At 42.2% G+C, this 16,978-nt stretch overlaps 1 protein-coding gene across 2 annotated transcripts in view; it reads right to left on the bottom strand.

Annotated features, from left to right (window-relative positions):
• Nucleotides 1-16,978, bottom strand: part of mtm1 (myotubularin 1) — a 171,275-nt gene that overhangs the window by 137,596 nt on the left and 16,701 nt on the right. For both annotated transcript variants that reach the window (XM_078291627.1, XM_078291628.1), the window contains exon 2: nt 1,124-1,204. In XM_078291627.1, the coding sequence (XP_078147753.1) occupies nt 1,124-1,180 (57 nt within the window). In that variant the 5' untranslated portion in view covers nt 1,181-1,204. The remainder of the gene's footprint in view (nt 1-1,123; nt 1,205-16,978) is intronic.

Below are 16,978 nucleotides of genomic sequence, written 5' to 3'. Positions count from 1 at the left end.
TTGTGACTGTATCGATCCGTGAACCCTGTACCGTGTATCATACCGAACCGTGAGCTGAGTGTATCGTTACACCCCTACTCCCGGGCCAATCCGGGAGGGTTGGCAACCCTACCGTGGAGCAGCTTTTGAGACTCCTCCATACTGTGTGCTGATCTAGAATCAGTCCTTATAAACAGGTAGAATCAAACTCCTGCCCCTTCAGTATTAGATTTTACTCTAAAGTATTAACTTTACCGGTCACATAGCGAAACAGATGAAACTGCGCCATTTTTGATTTTAAAATTATACCCTCATAAGCATCAGCTCTGACACTGAAAATTTATGGAAAATCAAAGCAGTTTTGGCAATGGTTTTTCAAGATGCTGTTTTGATCGTTCCAGCATGACAGATTCTACAGTAGAGGAAATACTGCAGCAACATCTAAAAATAAAAAGATATTATATATGTATGTACGTATATATGTATGTACGTATGTATGTATGTATGTATGTATGTATGTATGTATATATATATATATATATATATATATATATATATATATATATATATATATGTACATATATATATACACTTTATTACCTCCGCCAAGGAGGTTATGTATTCGGTGCCGTTTGTTTGTTTGTTTGTTTGTCTGTTTGTCAGCAGGATTACGGAAAAACTACTGGCCCGATTTTCGTGAAACTACGTGGAGTGTAGCATGGGCCAAGGAAGAACCCATTAAATTTTGGAGCGGATCCGTATCCGACTCACAAACAAGCCTTGGCGGAGGTCTGCGCTCTCCGAGTGCCCTTCTAGTTTAGTAATTTTTTTATTTTTATTTTTTGCAACCCCTTGACCAAGCCGGGCGGCACGTGAGTTTAAGACAACGGTAGGGGAAACACTACACTAGTGTGAACATGACTTGATTACAGAGGAGATGACCAAGGAACACAGTACAGATAGTACTAGAAGTGGTTAGTAGAAGTACACTCTGTATCGGCTGAAAGCTCTAAATTGGATTAATGTTTCATGCTTTTGGTGTTGTGATTTAAATATTTCAACATTAAATAGCACAGTTATACAGTCTCCCTGACTCACACAAGGTATAGTCCATTATATGCAGCACACACGCAGATAAACTTACACTGGAGCTGTGTGTGTCCAGGGGGTTGGAGTTGTAGACGGGGATTGGTGAGGCCATCACTCAGGGAGGGGCTTCCACAGGCTGAAAGAGAGAGAGACATTTTTTTATTTTATTTTAACATTAATTTCGTTGACAAATAATTTTCAACATTTTTTCATTGACGAAAACGAGACAATAACTAAATAAAAAATAATTTATGATGACAAAAACTACGACGAAATGTATTGACACTTTTGTCAACGAATAAAAACGAGACAACAATGTTAGGGAGAGACGAGTTGGGAAGAGATCCAAACAGAAGTAGTGCCGTGAGGGCGGCGTGAGGGCCATACCAAGAAGATGACCAGCTGAATTCCCGAAAAGAAGAACTAACAGTTATTAACGTTATTCAGAATACAGCTGGGTTTCCGAGATTAGCAGATTAGCTGTATATAGGTACTAGAGTGGATTGATAACATTATTATTAACTTTTTAACTCTGACTCTGAATGTTTGCTCCCTCAATCCAGATTATTATCAGGGGGTTCCCCAAATTTTTGAGTAGCCAGCCAGATGGGGAAAAGTAACCGCCTAAGGGATGTTTGTGGCAGCAAGATACATTTTTCCGGTGATGCCACTTTTTACCAAACCTTAAATATGTTTATGAAAGCATGACAATTAAAATAACATGAATAAACATTTTTATTAAAGGCTCAATTGAAAAATAAACGGATAATCTTTATTAATTGTGAATGTTTAATGTACTTTCTTGAGTCAGTGCAGAAATGTAATTTTTAATTGTAGGAAATAAGTAGGCTAAAACAAAAATATTATAACAAATAGTAATAAATATAAGAACAAAGTTCATATTTTAGTCTTCTCAGAGCAATACTGGATCTCTCGCCTGAGTACTACTGCACTCACAGAACTGAGATCCAATAATTATGGAAACATAAATCAGTTTAAATAATGAAGAAATGCCCCAATTTTACATGGTCATAACACCTGCATACTGGGGCTTTAACAAACCCTCCTAAAACAGAAGCCCCTATGATCTTTCCCTGTTCCTCCCTTTACTTTTCCCATTTATATTTTGAACATTGGCAAAATGGAGTCAGTGTGCAAGTCGGACTTGTTAAAAAAAATCTGTCAATGACGGAAAATATTCGGTTAACGCGACCCCTGGTGCAAACGGCAGTGTTTACGCATGAATCACAAAGGTTATTATTCTAAACGCAGTATGCAATAATGTATATGGCCAAGATAGGGGCTAAAATAGGTTTATCTTTTATTCCAACTTTTCCTCTAGTTGCCTTTATAGGAACTATTTTTCCTTGCGCATCAACACTAAGTAATCCCTTCGGCCTCTGATGCATGCGCCAGCGGTGAGATCAGACAACTTTTGAGATTGAGGCTACATGGCTTTTTTTCTAGATAGCTGGTTTTCGTATTTGTAAATAAGAATTGGGGGGGGGGGAAACACAGCTAGCATGCTAGTTATGTGTTAGGTAGTGGAAAATGAAACACGTGCATATTCATGTGGCACAGCAGTTTTCCTGTGCATTAATCCTGTGAGTTTTTGGTTATTTTTAGGACCCACTCTTCTCTATTTTTCCTGTATTTATTCATAGCGAGGGGGGTGGTAGCTTCTGATGTTGCTAGCTAAATGGAGTTGGTGTAGCCGACAGAAAGCCCTTTAGGCTGGGGCGCTAGATGGCGTTAATTTCCAACAGGACCTGGCCGCAGACAGGCGCCTCCACCGTTGACAGTCAAAAAAATGCTCCAACATCAGAAGAGGCTCTGGAAAGATTAATATTATTTTTTTTGTTGTGCCTTTTTTCCAGCTGCTGTGAAGGCCACAGAAAACGAAAAAGCAGCCATAGGACTTTACCTGAAACATGCACCAGCAAGGACTGGGGGACAGGGTTTGGGATTTGTCTCAATAAACAAGCAAATGCAACATTATTTTCAAAATGTTTTTTGTGTTTTCTTTATATCCTGAATGCTGTCTTTTGTTGAAAAGTATTATGTAATGTATTTATGCTTTCTCTACGCCCCAAAATGGGTTAAAGATTTAAAGTATTCCATAAAAAATAACTACAAGGTATCATAGAAAGATGTGAAATTTAGCTTAATTCTATTTTCTTTCATAAGTACCGTATTTCCTCTAATATTGGCCCGGGCCTTTATTTACCTCAACTGCAGAGGGTACCAGGCCTTTATTGGAAGCAGGCTTATATTAGAGACAGGCCTTTATTTCTAATTCCCTCTGTTTGATAAGTATATTTGCTCATATTTTAGTACGAAGCCTCCTTGTTTTCTGATCTGCTTCTGTTGGGGTACGTTAGGTAGCCATTTCTTTTGTTACTGCAATGCATTACGATAATTACGGTAATCAACGACGGCATGCTCCAGAGACTTCCGCCGGCCGAGCGGGCTAACTTCCGGTTAGCCCTCTGCTAACTTGAATGGGGATAGAGCTACTGCCATCTTGTGGCACTTGTACGTTACTACAAACTACAGTTACATTATATAACAGGCACCAGGAGTTTACCGGTATCCACCGTTGTTTTTTTCTTTGTTTTTTTCCCCGGCCTGTATTTGGGGCCGGCCTTTATTTGTTCGTGTCGACCACGGCCCAGGCCATTATCGGAGACCCAGCTTTTAATTGACTACCGGCCACTATTAGAGGAAATACGGTATGTGGGTATTTAGTGGCTTCGCTTAAAAGTAAATTTGATATAGGTTGAAATGTCATCTATAAAACGTTGAAACGACGTGGATTGATGTCATCTATGAGCTGTTTAAACGACGTGGGTCGAAAGACCGACGTCAGAAAAACTTTCATATCAGCCCCTCCACTAGGCGTCGTATCGACCTCCAGGACCGACGTTGATTAGACCTCTGATCGACGTCGAAATGTTTGCTGGGCTGTATCGTAGCTGAGAATCTAACCATGTAAAAAAATTTTTTTTTCAGCGAATCTCTTAGTTACACTAACGTTGTTGTGAAGCAGTCATTTCCATTTGGGCAAAGGAGAAAAGCCTACTGTAAATCACGGACGTAGACCTACAATACAATACAATGCAATGCAATGTAGTACAATACAACTTTATTAAGTGAATAAAGAACTCTTGGGGGCTGGGGGAGAGAGAAAAAAATTACTTATGGGGTTGACGAGACAGTCTCTCACCACACAAGTCAACCTGTCCATAAGCGGCCAGTAGGGATGCCGCGATCAATCGGCCAGCAATCGGAATCGGCCGATATTTAGTATAAATATGAGATCGGAGAATTCCAATAATTAGGGATGGGAATTGATAAGATTTTATTGATACCAATGCCATTATCGATTCTGCTAATCGGTCCGGTTCTTTATCGATTCCCTTATCGATTCCCGATCAATTTTCTGTGTGGAAAAAAAAGTAGGCCTACACAGGTTTTCAGCGTCAACGCAGCTGTTTTATTATCTCGAGTCTGAACACAGTGTAGAATGTCTGCCTAATAACATTTGAACATGTTAAAATAAATGACAATGCTCCTTTTCTTAAAATTATATAACTTGGAAAACAAATAAGATCGTTAGATGGTTACCCTAAGATGTTTCAACATATTGCTGGTGTTTCCACCCTTAAGGCTGCGTTCACACAGTGTTTTTTCCCCAACCGCCAGCGCCCTTTTCTCATTAAAAGCAATGGGAAGCGGCCGCAAGGCGCACAAAAGGCAGCCACTCCCGAAAAGCGCTGCAGCCGGCATTTTTTTCGTCAGAGCGGAGCGCTTTCAAAAGTTGAGAAATGTTCAACTTTTCAGAAAAGTGCCGGGTGACGTGAACCACTTTTTCCCAGCCGACCAATCGCGATGACAGAGACGCTGGCCGCTTCCCATAGCAACAACGAATATGGAGAAAGTGAAAGTGCCGGTGGAGAAATGGGACATTGTAATAAATGAATTTCCGTTACCGCAACAGCGATCATAAAGGCAGTATGGATTATACTGGACATGTATTGGAAATATCTGGTAAGCCTTTGCTTGTTGCACAACACTGTTTTGTCTGCTAGAAGTGCTAACCAGCTGGTTAGTGAGCTAGCAGCTGCTCAGCTAACGTCAGGTGACGTTGCCGTGATCCGCTTCTTATTTCTCCTCACAAAAAGCGCTCCAGGCAGCGCTTTTTCCACATCAAAAAACGCTATGTGTGAACACAGAAATTATAATTTTACAGACGTTACAAGTAGCACTGTTGTCATCTTTCTTCGTGAAATGAAGCCACGCTTTGGACCGTTTCTTCCTCTCCGCCATGACTCCTTCTTGTTGCAAGTGTCCAGCAGCGTAGAGGCAGAGTTTGACGTCATGACGCATGAGTTTTTGCAGTGCGCATGCGCAACTGTCAGAAAAACATGCCGGCATCGATAAAAGGAATTGATAACCTCGGAGGCATATGATTCTGATGGATCAGACAATTTGGAACCGGTTCTCGATTCCCATCCCTAACAATAATGCTTTATAGTCGCCGATTGCAAAAACCGATCGATGACGCAAAACACGTGAGCCATTTCTCAGCGGAGTTGGTGTCATTGTCACATGCTAACTCACCTCAAAACATGTCGGCGGTGTGGAACTTTTACAAAGTGTGTGAGACAGATGCAACACAGGCCATCTGTAATGTATGCCAGGACAAAATACCTCGTGGGGGAAGCAAGGTAAAAAATTTCAACACAACAAATTTAATACGGCACCTTAAGTCGCATCACCCAGCGTGGCATGGCGCGTTCCTTAAGCTAACCGCGGAGAGTGGAAAAAAAAAAGCAGAGAAAGCACCACAACGGCCGCTAAGGCAAACCACTTTAGAGAGCACCCACGCGTATAGCCGTGATAGTGAGAAGGCTAAGGCGATCACAAGAAAAGTCATGGAATTCATAGGGCTGGACGATCAGCCATTCAGTGTGGTCGAAGACATCGGATTCCGACGACTACTCTCTCACATTGAGCCCCGCTACACTCTCCCAGGTCGCACGTTTTTTTCAGATGTTGCCCTACCCGAGCTCTACCAGGCAGTGTATTCACACATCGATAGCCTTCTGAAAGAAGACTTTTCTTCAATTAGCTTTACGAGTGATATTTGGAGCTCGGACGTCAACCCCATGTCAATGCTGAGTTTGACAGCTCAGTGGATTGACGCAGACTTCCAACTTCGTAAAGCGGTCCTGCATTCCCAAGAGTTCTCCGGCTCCCGTACTGCTGCAGCGCTGGCAATGGCATTCGAGAATATGTTCCAGACATGGCATATTCCAAAAGAAAAGGTGCATGTCATACTCAGAGATAATGCCCGAAACATGGTAAAAGCCATGCAAGACGCAGGATTACAAAGTTTGGGATGTATGGCCCACACGCTTCAGCTGGCTGTCCACGATGGAGTGCTGTCACAGCGCAGCATAAATGACATCATAGCTACAGGGAGACGCATCGTGGGACACTTCAAGCACTCTTGCCTAGCATATTCCAGACTGCAGAGTGTGCAGACACAACTCGGCCAGCCTATAAAAAGGTTGCAGCAAGACGTCAGCACCAGATGGAACAGCACGTATTATATGCTCCAAAGTCTTCTTGAGCAAAAACGGGCATTGGGTGCTTATGCAGCTGACTTCGATCTACCCGCTACCTTCACTGCCAACCAGTGGGGACTCATCTAAAACATGCTATCCCTTCTGGAACCTTTTGAAGAACTCACGAAGGAAATAAGCTCGTCCTCCGCATCTGCCGCCGATGTCATACCTTCTGTGATGGCTTTAAAACGTTTCCTTAGCACAGATGTCGCATCAGATCATGGCGTGAAGACGACAAAATCCACACTGCTGGAAGCTGTAACCCTCAGATTCGCCGACATCGAAAAAGTTTGGCAACCTCACCAAGGTGAGAAAAACAACATTTAGCCTATAGAATAATCAGCAAAAATATAATTAAAAAAATCTAATTTAGATTAGCCTAACACCCCAATTTAGAATAGCAAAAATATTCTGTTTTAGCTGGAAAAAAATGCATTGCTCCGAAAATACACACTCTTCCATCTTTTCTCAAACAAACAGAAGCACATGGCTACTTATTATGCAGAATGAAGTCATTCTTCCATCGTTTCTCAAACGTTTATATACAGTATTCGGCTTATATAGGCCTATTTAGGATGACATATAACACAGTTTTATTCTATGCTGGTCTAAAAGAACGAACGCCATGCTAAATTAATGTGATGTTTTCTTTGTTTTAAATAAAAGATACAAGGACAGATTTTATTCTGACGAGCTCAAGGCGCTAACACGGGGACTGCTTTTGGATCTGCTGGCCGTACAGACAGACGCCGACCAAGGACCCAGAGCCAACGACACAGGCGAGCCAGCTGACAAGGTGCCACGACCGGGTTCCTTGTCATCAATGTTAGGCGAAATCATGGAAGAAGGAACACAGCAGCAGGCCCATGGCGACAGCGCGGCACAGTCACAGATCAATCTCTACCTCTCAGAGCCACCCATCTCTCGGACTGCACAGCCACTGGCGTACTGGAAAACCAACAAGGATCGCTTTCCTGCCCTCGCCACTGTCGCAAGAGCTTACCTATCTGCACCCTGCACAAGTGTGGAGAGTGAGCGCTTGTTCAGTGCTGCATCCAACATCGTGGATGAACACAGGAACAGACTCTCATCCGAAAAGGCCGAGATGCTCCTCTTTATTAAAAAGAATCTGCCGACGATGCTTAACAAGCCATAGGCATTTAGCCTAAGCGATATTGCAACTTTTTTTTTTTCCTTCTTTAAAGCAAATGCATTTTTATTTGGCCTGCATGCTATTTTTTATTTTCAAGTTTTTCGGACCATGTTTTAGAAGCCATACTAGACTATTTTACATCCTGAACGGCACGCATAATATTATTGTTGCGTTAGGCTATTTGCAATAATTCAACTGCAAGCCAATGTTCCGAGGCATACATTGCCTTTTATTTGTTAGGCTATTTGAATACACCGTTTAGCCTATTAAATCGGCTAATTGTTTTTTTTTTTCGCCTGTTTAATATGTGTTAATTCACTAGGCTATTCATTTTAACTTCTTGAATTTATATTTCTAAAATGCAACTGTCTGCAAGCCAATGTTCCGAGACATATTGCCTTTTATTGTTAGGCTATTTGAATACACGTTTAGCCTATTAAATCGGCTAATTGTTTTTTTCATCCTGTTAATAAATATGTGTTAATTCACTATTCGTTTTAACTTCTTGAATTCATATTTCTTTAGGCTACATGTTAATTAAAAACACAAATCTTCATGGACAACCAGTAACGTCACAGTCCGTCACGCCCGCTACTTCCCCTCATTTAATTCTCTGCTTATTTAATGCATCAATTCATCACATGCCATGTGCGTTTGTTTACATAATGGTCTGCACTTGAACTGGACGACGGTCGAGACCCTAACAGCGGAGAGGCAACTGAAAAGTCTAATTTCTCTCTCTCTTAAGAACATTCACTTATACAAAAACAAAGACTGAAACGGATATATATCTTCGGAGGGTGTCTCCATTTATTTAACTCGACTCAACAACACAGGCAAGTGGCAACAGTCTGAGTCTTGTGCTTCGGTTATCTCACCAAATCACGTTGCTCTACCTAGAACGCGCATGGTTTTGTTTACATAATGATCAAGTAAATATTGAGGTAGAAAAAAAGAAAATGTGGATACTTTTTAAACAGGACTCAATTTGATGGAATGTATGTAAAATGGTAACTGTTAGACCTATAATACTGCTATACCAGCTGCTATAACAAAACAAAAAAACGATCGGTATGGCCAATCGGTATCGGCAGATATGGCTCAAGGCGATCGGCGGCAAAAAACCTTATCGGGGCATCCCTAGCGGCCAGCAAGAGAGCGCGGACGCGAGCCAGTTCAGTGGGGCTTCACCGCGCGAGAGAGAGAGCGACAGAGAGAGAAAGCGAGAGAGAGCGAGAGCGAGAGACAGAGGCCCAATCCAAATGTCCGGACTGTAGACTTGCGGACTATGGTTTTACGTATGCTGACGTTGACTGAAGTGCTCAGCGTAACTACCTGAGTTCGCAAGGGCTCAGGGGTGCGGGACTGTATACAAGGGGCGAATGGGACGGAACTTCTCCACTCGCTCGTTGCCGTGGATACCACCGACGCGAAATCAACGTTAAACAATTGATCACTGAAGGGTGCAGAGCAGAGAAGTCCATTGGCCATTACAGGCTGATTACAGCCTGTAATGACTTGGAGTCCAGGCAACGGCGATCAAATTGCCGTATTTTTGGAGTGAAGGAATCTGGTGCTTTTAACTCTGTGGCATCTGTGGCTAAACTGCTTCAAGACATACTGGGTCTGGATTACGCACCCACACTCGACCGGGCGCACAGAAGTCTCCAGCCAGAGCCGAGGGGTGGTGAGCCACCCAGACCCATCATCGTTAAATTCCACTACTTCCAGCAGAAAGTGGAACTACTACAGAAGGCATCACGCGCCAGCCCCATTCTCCACAACAACCAGAAGATTAGAATCCACCCGGACTACACGGCTTCGGTGATGAAGAAGAGGGCAGCCTTCACCGAGGTGAGAGGGCTTCTACATCGATGTCAGAACACAAAGTTTGGCATCCTTTACCCGGCAATATTGAAAATCACCACTCCCGCGGGACTGCAGAAGTCATTCGACGACCCAGCTAAGGCGAAAGAGTACATCCTCGCACACCTGCACCCCCGGGCTGATGGACAGTGATCTACCGGTAAAGTGGAAAACCATTGCTGAGCAGTCTGGTCCTATTAATAGCCTAGCTTGCAGTCTATGCGCCCCGTCATGATTATCTAGCCGTAATCTCCGTGCGCTACTGAGCTCATTAAGTGCCACTTCAGTCATTTGTCATTCCTTTGTTCATATTTTAAGAATTACCCCATGTTCTATATGGTTCTTTGCAGTGCTGTTTTTTATAATGTTGTTTGATGGGTGTATATAATAAGGGATTTGGCTTTTGGCACTCCTCACCTGTTTGAGCCAGGGGATGGAGCACGCATAGCGTTAGCTGTTGGACCACAGAACTTGGACTAGCTGCCATCATACACTACCTACGATACCGGTCTCAGTGTGGTTATATTCAATAACGAGCGGAACGGTTGTATGTGAATGTAAATAATGTTAAAATGCCCTGAGCAGTGTAATACTAAGATACGGTTTAGCTTTGTTTGACATGTTAGTACTAAGCTCTAGTTCAGGGGGGTTAGCTGCGGCCTCATATGTAGGCCGGCAGAACGGTTCAGTGCTTTTTGCACTTATATGTTTCTTCCTTGTTACATTTATCATTTTCTGCTTATTTTATTATTTTTTTTCCTATGCAAGCATCCAAATCCACCAACTCGTTAGCCATTCTTATTTCCTACTACACATTTCTGATTATAATCACTATGTCACTTTCCTTCATTGTTTACTGTCATGGCTTTGTCTGACATAGGTCCTAACTCCCTAGGCTCTACAACTCTACTGAGCTGGAATTTAAAAGGTGCCAATAACCCGGTTAAGCAGTATTTGCTCATCTGAAATCCTTAAAGTCTGATATAATGTTCCTCCAAGAGACACATATCCGGTCCAATGACCATTCCAAACTTAAACGAGGCTGGATTGACCAAATCTACCATTCCAGGTTTAGTGCAAGGGCTAGAGGAGCAGCCATCCTCATTAGAAAAGGCATTCAATTTGTCTCATCCCAAGTAATCTCGGATGATAATGGCCGTTATATTATTGTTGTGGGGAAACTATTCAGCACACCTGTTGTGTTGGCTAACCTGTATGGTCCTAACTGGGATGATCCACAGTTTTTCTCCAATTTTATTTCTACCCTACCAGATCTGAACTCGCACCAGCTGATATTAGGAGGTGATTTTAATTGTGTTCTGAATTTAAAACTTGACAGGTCAAGTACAAAGTCTGATCGTGCCCTTTCTAAATCTGCCGCAGTGATTAACTCTTTTGTGAACTCCTATAATTTATCAGACCCATGGAGGAAGAGGAATCCCACCACAAAACAATTTTCTTTTTTCTCCCCAGTCCACCACTCCTATTCCAGAATAGACTTCTTCCTGCTTGACAACAGACTGCTATCCTATGTTGCTGACACCAAATACCATAGCATCATCATCTCAGACCACAGTCCTGTCGAATTAGTTATCCGTTTTCCAGATAGTATAGCGCCTAGGCGCACTTGCCGCCTTGATCCACTATTACTGTCCAGCAGTGCCTTTAAGAAATTTATTGCAGCGCAGATAGATGATTTTCTAAGAATTCATGTTACACCTGATGTTTCCTATTGCACTGTATGGGAGGCATTAAAAGCCTATTTGAGAGGTCAAATAATTTCATATGCTGCATACGAGAACAAACAACGTTTCAGGCATCTCTCAGAGCTATCTCACCTCATTTCAGATATTGATTCGAGATATGCAGCTTCTCCGAACCCAGAAGGAAGGAGAGGCTGCTACTACAATCTGAACTTGAGAACCTCTCCACCAGTCAAGCTGAACGACTCCTATTGAGAGCAAGGCAGGGCTTGTATGAGCATGGAGAGAAACCTGGCAGATTACTAGCTCACCAGTTACGTCAAGCTGCCTCCAAGAATACAATACCAGAATTAAATATTGCACCAGGCTTAACCTCCTGCAATCCAAAAGACATTAACAACCAATTCAAACAATTTTATTCTTCTCTCTACACGTCAGAGGCTCTCCAAGATAAATCCTGTATGCACGCCTTCCTTGATAAACTAGATATTCCCAGCCTCAGCTCTGAACATCGAACCGCCCTAGACAGCCCGATCTCCACAGAAGATATCACTGAAGCAATCAATGCAATGCAAAGTGGAAAGGCCCCGGGCCCTGATGGGTTCCCCATTGAGTTTTTTAAAGCATTCTCTTCCAAATTATCCCCCATTTTAAGCCAGGTGTTTGCTGAAACATTTAATAATGGCGTGTTGCCACAAACCCTAACTCAGGCTTCAATCTCAGTTTTACTCAAAAAGGACAAAGATCCCCTAGAATGTGGTTCGTATAGGCCAATAAGTTTATTGTGCTGCGATTATAAGGTCCTCACTAAAGCTCTTGCACGACGCCTGGAGACAGTGATACCTCTTATAATTCACCCTGACCAAACAGGGTTTGTTGCAGGCAGACAATCTTTTTTTAATATGCGCCACCTATTCAATGTTCTCTATTCCGCTCACTCTACAGTACAGCCTGAGATTGTTATCTCACTTGATGCTGAAAAGGCATTTGATCGAATTGAATGGACCTATCTATTTACTGTTCTAGAGAGATTTGGTTTCGGCCCACAATTTTGTTCCTGGATCAAGATTCTTTATTCATCTCCTATGGCGTCAGTCCGCACAAATACGGTCATATCAGACTATTTCCCCCTTCACAGAGGGACACGGCAGGGTTGCAATTTATCGCCTAACCTTTTTGACATAGCCATAGAACCCCTAGCAATTGCCTTGCGAACAGAGGACAGAATTGCAGGAATTAAGAGGGGAGACACTATCCATAAGGTATCGCTTTACGCGGATGACCTGCTCTGTTTTGTTTCTAATCCAACAGAGTCTATTCCTATCCTCTTAGATATGCTGCAGACTTTTGGAAATTTCTCAGGCTATAAATTGAACCTTAACAAAAGCTTACTCTTTCCAATCAACCAGCTGGCTCAAACAATAACATATGACTCCTTTCCTTTTAAAACAGAGCTACAGTGCTTCACTTATCTAGGGATTCAGGTCACACATGCATTCAAAGACCTTTCCAAGCACAACTTCCAACCACTGCTGGAACGAACTAAGCAGGATTTAGCAAAATGGGTGTCTCTACCTATCTCACTTGCAGGGCGTATTAACTCTGTTAAAATGACAATTTTGCCGAGGTTTCTATATTTATTCCAAATGATTCCTGCTTTCTTGCCAAAAAATTTTTTCAAACAATTAGACAGACTAATTTCTACTTTTATATGGAATAAGAAAACGCCACGCATGAGAAAGAGTTATCTAGAGAGACCAAAATCTGATGGTGGATTAGGCCTTCCTAATTTCATTCATTACTATTGGGCAGCTAATATCTTAAAGTGTATGTATTGGGTATCCACATTTGAAGAAAACAAGGGCCCCTCCTGGTCTATCATGGAACTGCAGTCCAGTCTCCCGACGTCTCCTATTTCTCTATTGAGCTCCCCTCTGCCTATTAAGCCTACCACTTTTATCCAGAACCCCATTGTTAAATCATCCCTGAAAATATGGTCTCAATTCAGGACACATTTTGCCCTCTGTCACACCAGTACTTTTTCCCCATTGTCTTTTAATCATCTTTTCCCATCATCATTAATTGACACAGCATTTAAAATGTGGCATAGAAATGGCCTTGTCTTCTTTGGTAATCTTTTTATTGATGGTGTATTTGCCTCTTTTGACGCTCTAGGTAAAGACCACAGTATCCCCAAATCTCATTTCTTTAGATATCTACAGGCCCGCAGTTTTGCCAGCAAACATTTCCCCTCATTCCCACAACTTCCCACCAAGGGCCCAATTGAATTTTGTTTAGACCTTAATCCTTCTCTTAAAGGTGCAATCTCCAGAGTATATAACATAATCCAAAATATAAACCCTCCATTGTGGTTGAAAACTAAATCTGCATGGGAACAGGACATTGGCTGTGAATTACCTGACGACACATGGCATCGCAGTGTAAGATATATACATGCTTCGTCGTTCAGTATAAGGCATGGTCTCATTCAATTTAAAATCCTTCATCGTCTTCATTTTTCCAATGAGAGACTGGCAAAAATATATCCATCAGTAGACCCCCAGTGTTTGAGATGTCATCAAAGCCCAGCTACTTTGTGTCATATGTTCTGGTCGTGTCCATCTCTGGTTGATTTTTGGACATCCGTCTTTGAGTGTTTTTCAAATATATGTAACATCACTATTGATCCAAATCCAATTACAGCTATTTTTGGTGTATGTCCGGTGGAAAACAGGGTTACCACTCATCAAGCAAATGCAATTGCTTTTGCCTCACTCTTGGCTCATCGTCTTATTCTTTTTGGTTGGAAGTCAAAAACACCTCCATCTTTCTTACAGTGGGTGAAGGAAGTTATGTCAAACTTGAAACTTGAGAAGCTGAGGTACACCATGCATGGATCTCGCAAAAACTTTAACCTGGTATGGCGCCCCTTTATGGAGTTTGTAGAAAACCTATCATTTGCATGACCACGGTCATGATTTTATGATACTGTGACTGTACTATGGCTTAAAGGTGGTAATAACAGATATGGTACTTACTGGATGTACTTATTTATTTATTTATTTTATTTTATTTTTTTTTTTTGCTATCTTCACGATAACAGCTGTACATTATTTTTCTTTCATTTGGGAGGACCTTGTATTTTGGTCCTGTCCTCTCCTCATAAGTTTCTTAGGCCCTGTCTCCTGCTTTGTTAGTCTGTTTGTTGTTATGGTATTTTTGTATATCTGAAAATCTGAAAATAAAGTTTACAAAAAAAAAAAAAAAAAGAATAAGAGCATGGTCAGGGATGAGTCCAGTGTGCAGCCTGTTGACAGTCAGTCCAGCCACTGAAACACACACGGCGATGGAACAGATGTCCCAGAGTCGGGAGGCAGAAATAGTGGCGCGCCAACTTCGCCAGCGGGGGGAATCTTCCTGCATTCCCTGTCATTGTGCTTGTAGACGTGCTGTATTTCAACATTGTATTACAATTAGAGGTGCACAGATACTATTTGTAGTATCGGTATCGGCTCCAATCCGGCCCCAAAGTACTCATACTCGAATCGAAAGATGAAGTTGTTCCAATACCGATACATAATGACATGCGTAATGAACAATAGGCTTATTGTCCGCGGGATAGAAAAACCAACAAACCTCATAAAACATCTGAAGGCACATCACCATAAGGAGCACAAAGAGTTCACCACAGCTAAACAACAAGCTAGTGAGACTTAACTTAAGCATCAGCCAAGCAACACAGCAAGCCGGTAAAACACCACTGAAAGTGGCAGGAAAACTATGAAATCTACCTTGCTAGACACGGTGGAACAGTGATTTGCTACGGTGGAGACAGAGCCGCTGTATTGTGTCGCCACAATCTTAGATCCAAGGTGTGTGTAGGCCCATATTATCTGCTAGTATTTAATCTATGGGCTGTTTTTTTTTTTGTTTTTTTTCTTTGACAGGAGCAGCAGGTCCGTCTTTTCATGACACAAATTGCCCACAGCTGTTGCCCATATAGAATTTCATATTTAATGATCAGGCCCATAAAATTCGTTAAATAAGCCACTTTAGAAACGAAATTCGTTTGGGTCAATTCAAAGTTGTAGGAGAGAGAATATTCACTGCAGCCTCACGCATAGCGGAGGAGAGGAGAAGCCGACTAACGGTGAAACCCCACTGAACGCGATGAATTCGTATTGGCTCGCGTCTGCGCTCTCTCGCTGGCCACTTATGGGCGTGTTGACTTGTGTGGTGAGTGAGAGTGTCTCGTCAACCCCACAAGTTCTCTTTTTCTCTCTCTCCCCCAGCCCCCAAGAGCCCTTTATTCACTTAATAAAGTTGTATTGTACTGCACTGCATTGTATTGTATTGTAGGTCTACGTCTGTGATTTACAGTAGGCTTTTCTCCTTTGCCCAAATGGAAATAACTGCCTCACAACAACGTTAGTGTAACTAAGAGATTCGCTAAAAAAAATATTTTTTTACATGGATAGATTATCAGCTACAATACAAGTTTCACACTCTTCACGAGTTTCACTTTTGCATTTCCTGGCTGTACAGACAAGGCACCGGTGCTGCAGCCTCGAAAGTGATTGGCCCTTGAGACGCGAACACCGCGTACATTTGCATAAAGTTAACTTGAGCTCAACTTTTGTCCCGCCTTTTTCACCGTGCCGCGAGCTATCCCAGCATGGTCAGCGCAGCAATTTACTCGCGTCCCATAGAAAATGAATGGAGGCGGAATTGGTCGCTAGGCAATTTGCGTTCAGTGGGGCTTCACCATGACGAGTCCGCTTCTCCGACACTTGGATGCGCTGTAAAGAGAGACACTATAACCTCTAGCCTATGTTATTCTGGCTCAGGGTTTCCCATACATAGACAATATCTGCACTGACCGCCACAATGTTTTGTTTTTTTTCACTACTTAATTGTAGAACTGCGTGTAGCGCATTGATTCGTTCCACCCCTAATTGCTCCACGCTCTCTGTCTCTCTCTCTCTCTCTCTCTGAACCCGTCTGCGCGCCTCCCATTACACATGCGGGCGTGAGGGATATTTTTTTTCTATGCCAAGACGACGGCCGGCTGAATTCCCGAAAAGAAGAACTAACAGTTAACGTTACTCGGAATACAGCTGGGTTTCCGAAATTAGCACGCGGTATACTAACCTTTTAACTCTGGCTCTGAATGTTTGCTACCTCATTAATACAGATTAATATTGAAAAATATTTTCAAAGAAGGAAAAGGACTCGTCCTAAGGAGGAGCAGGGACCAGAGGAGCTGCTAAGCAGTAAAACAGAGTAGATCATGTAAAAATGTCAAAGGCTAGTAATTAATGATGTAAAGATACTGAAAAGCACAGAGAGATGTAGCAGGGCAGAGGGTCAGAAAAGCAGATTTCTCTGTAAAAGGGGCCTCATTTTTATTTTTCTGTACCTTGTAGACAGGACAAGCAAGCAACAAACAGAACAGTGTAGCACTGTTTATATTTTTAAGTTATGTTATCTTTGACACAAAGTACTTGAAAGGGGGCACTTTAGATAGGCTATATACAGATTAGTTATTTGTTTGA

Source organism: Centroberyx gerrardi, chromosome 23 (assembly GCF_048128805.1).
Source record: "Centroberyx gerrardi isolate f3 chromosome 23, fCenGer3.hap1.cur.20231027, whole genome shotgun sequence".
Classification (NCBI taxonomy): Eukaryota; Metazoa; Chordata; class Actinopteri; order Beryciformes; family Berycidae; genus Centroberyx; species Centroberyx gerrardi.
The sequence above is the reverse complement of the archived record's forward strand: the minus strand, read 5'-3'. Positions and strand labels throughout refer to the sequence as shown.